This window comes from Phoenix dactylifera, chromosome 16 (assembly GCF_051530095.1).
Source record: "Phoenix dactylifera cultivar Ajwa chromosome 16, Ajwa_hap1_PhDact_Kaust_v1.1, whole genome shotgun sequence".
NCBI lineage: Eukaryota > Viridiplantae > Streptophyta > Magnoliopsida > Arecales > Arecaceae > Phoenix > Phoenix dactylifera.
The window spans coordinates 10,483,848-10,489,358 of NC_143205.1; the positions used below are offsets into that span (position 1 = coordinate 10,483,848).

Below are 5,511 nucleotides of genomic sequence, written 5' to 3' on the forward strand. Positions count from 1 at the left end.
TGGAAAGTATACATCATCAGCAAATAGTCGATAATTTTTTAATCAAGAAATATATTGATGTCTAAAATTTACATGACCCATTTACAAAATCTTGAAAGGAAACCCCTCACTCTACCTCATCCCTGTAATATAAGGGAATACGTGTACATACAAAAATCTGCCATGGAAAGAAAGCTACCTTCTGCATCTAACTTTGCTATTTAATAAACCTCCACCACATCCCGCACCACCCCCCCCCCCCCTTGTGTGGCAAACCTACTTGGAAGTATGTGCCACTCTTTCCTGTCTAAACCCCTTGGGGCTTATTAACACAGAGTCCACACAAAGACCTCCTTTGGTGTGCGTGCAATCAATTTGATTCATTAAGAACATGACTTTGGTGGGTGCACTGGAGTTCTTTACAACAAAATCGCCTACATGGTAGAGGATCCAACTCCCAGGTTCACCTAAATAGCGCTTCGTTTGGACATGCTGACCATCAGAAGTTGACAGATGAAAATGCACAGGTTTTATGTCCCACCCATGGACGTGCTCATGGCTACAGACCCGACGATAAAGTCGCTTGGAGGTCCTGCCTAAATGAAGCCTGAAGAATAAGCTGTATGTACCTTCTGGAAAGCAGAACTCGATTTCTCCACGGACTTCAAGCCACCAAATTTGCTGAAGGTATGCAACGGCGCGGAATCTGCACGAACATATTTCGAGATTTATGTGACTTCCCTCCAGTTAACAAACTTCATGCGGCATATAATAATTGTAATACAAAAGCTTGTAATCAGAATTTCAGAATTGAGGACATGGGTGATAACTCTTCACTGCACTGCTGATACCTCATAACACTAATAGGAGAATATGAAGCTGAAATAATTATGCCTGATGGTTACTTCTAGTATGCCCTCTCACAGTAATGTAAGAATAACACAGATCTGAACAGATCCACATCCATCATCAGATGAGATAAAATCTTGCTGACAATTGACATTCATTGTCTTTTTCACAACTCAAGCAATTCAAAAATGGACTGTCACATTATATGTGTAACTTACACAGCAAAAATTAGTTGAAGAAATGAAAATCCTTCTGCCAACATGGTCTGTCAAAATTAAATAAGAACGATATTGATGCACAAGACTATAATGAACAGTAATGTTCATAATTGTGATGTAATACTATCAGGATAAGTGATGATGAATTAATTAAAGGAAATAATGACAGTGGACTATACTAGATTGCGATCGTTTCAGTCCAGCACAATGAGAAACTTCATGCCCCATTTCTTGTAAAACAAACCCACCAAGCCAATAGCAGCCCTAAGAACAGAATTGAAATGTCAAGATATAGAAACATAACCTACTTTAGTTATCTTCAACAATGCAAATGAATCTTTTCCATGGACCCCGATATTTCTGGGGACGAGGAAAAAATGTAAAGAAAAAGTTGGAAGAAGGCTTGATCCAATTGGGTGTTCACCATGTGGTCAAAAACCTACTAAAAAATTAAAAATCTCAACACAAGAGAACCCACACACTATAGAGACAGCAACCAAAAATAAAATGCAGGGAGGGAAAAAAAGGGCATTAAACAAAATCCAAAGAAACCTGATGAAAGTATGGATCTGCTGCAAGACAAGGGATATGGATAAGAATAGGACTACAAACAACAATATTAATCAGATCGAGACATAAAGATGCATGAAAGTCAGGACATTGTAGAGCTTTTTCAAAAGCAAGTGCGGTAACATTGGGAAAGAAGGAAAAAACGAAAAAATTAAGAAAAATGAAAACAAGAACAAAATAGAAAGGGAAGAAAATACAAGAAAAAAAAAACTTGAGACATGGCTCTCCTATGTAAGTAGGGAGGTGAGCAGACAGTAACTGGCTCCTTATCATATAACCAGATGCTAGGTGATCTATGACTAGCAACTAACTGACCTCTGAAAGAGGAAGCCAGAATAACTCATAGTTAAGCTGAAAAGCTGCTAATAATGATTATGCACCAAAAAAGAGTTCTGTAAATGACAATAAAAACATATGTAGAAGCCCCTAAAAATTTAGGGGTTTGAAAAAATAGGAAACTGAAGCTTGTGACAAATATATGACCACAAGAATCTAAAAACCAAAAGAACAGTGCAATGAAGGTCTTCAGGTGCCACTCATGACTATTAAGAACCATATAATTTGGAGCACGTCAATCTACAAATACTGACCCAGTGACCCACAACAACAAACTCAATGCTGAAACTAACTAGGAATAATCTTAAAGCAGAAAAATAGACAAAATGAGAATATTAATCGATCGGATTAATTTCACAAACAGCTTCACCCTATTTGAATGGAAGAAAAGGCAAAAACATAAATAAATTTATGTATACATAATAAAATAACAAAGTAATACCGAGATTCATTGGTAGGGATATAGTTCCAATATCTCCGATCATCAATCCCTGTGATTGATAACGCCTTTGATGAGATCAACATGCAAAACCCACCTGTGTACTTCTCCAGCCAGAATTCCTGCAGCACCAGAAGCCAAACCCCACTCCATCAATAAGATGAACAACAATTCCCTAGAATCATTGGATATTAATCCAAAGTGTCTTATCTAGTATGAAATCAGAAAATAGACTTGAATTTTCCCTCCTTTACTCCTTCCAAAACCAAAAGATTCACCTTTGACTTTAAGAACGAAATCGAACTCAAAATCCAAAAACCTACCTAAAATTTGATCTATGAAAAGGGAAATCAATTCCAATCATCATATCTAGCATCTAATTAGAAAACCCACATAAAGGTTTCTCCTTTTCTCCTTCCAACTAGAAGGATTTCAGCGTTCTCGTTGAGAACGCAAATCAAATCACGGTATCCATTTGTGCGTTGAAAGGAACCAAAAAAAAAAAAAAAAACGCGTACCTTGGTGTTCGCATCAAAGCGATTGGGCCGACAGAGCTTCGAAAATATCTCCCTTTTGCCAAACCCATGCTTGGAATTCTCCTCCCCCGGCGCCTTCTCCATCAAATACCTATAATTACTAGGAAGCTTTGCTTCCCACACGAAATCCGCCGACGCCGCCTCCCGGAATGCGCGGCTGAGCCGTGCGAACCGCCCGATCTCCGGCGGATCAAGTCGGAGCAGCACCTCCGCCACGCAACTCTCCGGCAAGTCCCCCAGCCCAATCGGCCGCTCTCCCCCATCCATACTCGACACCCAGGCCCCCATCCCAAATTCTAACTCTAACACTACCAAATTCCTACGAATTCTAAGCTCAAAACAACCGAGCTGGCCCTCAGCGTGAAGAAATCTGGGGATTTACCAGTAGAGAGTGAGGGATTTGGAAGAGAGGAGGAGGAAGGCGACGCGGCGACGCTTGGACGAAGGGGGAAGATTTAGGAGGAGGAGGAGGAGACGACCACCATGCATTCGACTCTTCGCGGGTTCTTCCTTGGGGTCGGGAATTAGATCTTTTTCGTTGTTTTCATGCCTCTCTCTTTTTCTTTATACACGAGAGCAGAATAAAGGACAAACGATAGGGTTCGCGATGCCCAAGCGTCTCGAGTTGCACCACCATTTAGGTATTTAACGAACTTTAGTAAATTTCAAGATATTTTAATTTTAGTAAACGTTATAATAAAATTTAAAATTCTACTTTGTAAAAAATGCTTTTACACTATTTATAAATATTATTGTAATCATTTTTGAGTTTATTAAGTAGCAAAAAATAGCTAACCAAAAATTCTTAATTCGATATGTCGATGACGTTATCAATGACATCAATATTGATATGCTCAGTCATCACAAAAGTTTATTATTTAAATTTCAACAAATGTTAATGACATTGATAATAATATACTTGGCTATTATTGAAGTTTATTATTTTATATACAACAAAAATTTAACTATTAAATTTTTTTATTTATTATAATTTGCTATAGTGTTACATTGCATGTCAAAAATAGTTGATAAAAAGAAAAAAATAATTATACACGGTGCATCAAGCAGTCTAATATTAATGATAATGCTATTAATGAACGAATCTTGTGCAGCTGTATTTGTTATATGGCTGCGGGACTAAAGTTCACTGTTTGATCTGGTTAGGCTTGTGTAGAATTTTTTTATTTACTTGTGGATGTCAGTATTAATGGTGTCAACATTAATGGTAGGAATTTTTGCTTAACCATAACGTATAGCCGCAATTTGGCAATTGAAGTCTTTTATTTACTATTAGTTGTTATATATCGTCATATTGTATTTTAAAAAATAGTCAGAAAAGAGAGAGAGAAAAAAAAAAAAAAAAAAAGCATCTCCCCACTTGCAGTCAACTTCATGTTATTTGGATGGCAAGTGAGGCCATTCACCAAGAACAAGATGCCCCTACTTGACTACGTACTAAATGGAGCCTAGCAACTAGCCCCCCTCGCATTTGGACATTTGCCTGGAAATACTATAGAGGAGGTCTCATGTGACTGACTAGTTCATTTCTCCAGTAAAATTACTATTGATGTTGTCGTAGTTCATACTTTGGGAGCCTGATGGAGGGCTCTTCTGTTGTCTTGTATTTGGAAGGTTAGCTAGCCTTGGCTAACTTGTGTTTTAGTCCCATCGATAATGTTTGGGTTGGGTTAGTACCTCGTTCTTTTCCTCCAGAAAAGATTGATGAGGATGATAGCGATGGCAATGGCGACCTGGGTGGTCCAGTAGGTAAGGGACCTGAGAAGGTAGGGGAGGGGAAGGAGGCATAGGAAGCTGAACAAGAAGATGAGCTTAGCTAAATGGTTAACATACATATCATCATCCTCACCAAGGAGAGCATGAGTTGCTTAAGGAAACAGAGCTTACGTGCGGAGGGCTCCTCACAAGACGAGGAGGAGAGGGTAGGCTGGACATGGGGGTAGTGGAGGAAGGGAGGGAGTATAAGGGTTTTTCTTTTATTTTCTTTCAGATCCTGGGGAGAAGTTATGGGGAGTGAGCGTGAAAAGATTAGGATCGGAACCACCATCTCTCTACCAGTTTTACTTAGTTATGTTGGAACTTATTCTACTTTGTCTTATTGGCATGATAGAGGTATAATTGGCTGGTGAAGTACTTATGATAGATGACTATTTATTTTTGGTTAAGTTGATATATATTGGATTTGTTATATAATTTCTTTATGGATTTTGTTGCTCTAAATGTACCACTAGCTACCTGTTATTTTAAAGCTTGAAACTTGTGGAATGTTTTATTATCAAATTATAGGTGTAGGCCTTGTACATTCTGTGGACCAGGTCTTAAGGGATTCACAGCCTTTTGTCTCATGCCTAGCTTGTATTTTAATGATGTTGTTGTTTCTTGGTCTAGCAAAAAATGACAGTGTTATTAGACATATGCAAAAAGCTAAATATATTGCTTGCAGTATATCCTCTACTCGAGCTATTTGGATACAAAATTTCATAAATAATATAAAATTAGGCATTTTTGTTGGTTCTCTTGGTTTATACGATGCTAATCAAGCTCGTGCAAGGTTGAGATTAATGAT

At 38.1% G+C, this 5,511-nt stretch overlaps 1 protein-coding gene across 1 annotated transcript; it reads right to left on the minus strand.

Annotated features, from left to right (window-relative positions):
• LOC103715069 (F-box protein PP2-A13-like) lies at positions 1 to 3,547 on the minus strand. Its single transcript, XM_008802579.5, has 3 exons — positions 2,910 to 3,547; positions 2,395 to 2,513; positions 1 to 685 (listed from the first exon to the last, which is right to left on the minus strand). The coding sequence occupies exons 1-3, from the start codon at positions 3,213 to 3,215 to the stop codon at positions 256 to 258; spliced, it is 855 nt and encodes a 284-aa protein (XP_008800801.1). The 5' UTR covers positions 3,216 to 3,547; the 3' UTR covers positions 1 to 255.
• Positions 3,548 to 5,511: the final 1,964 nt, after the last annotated feature.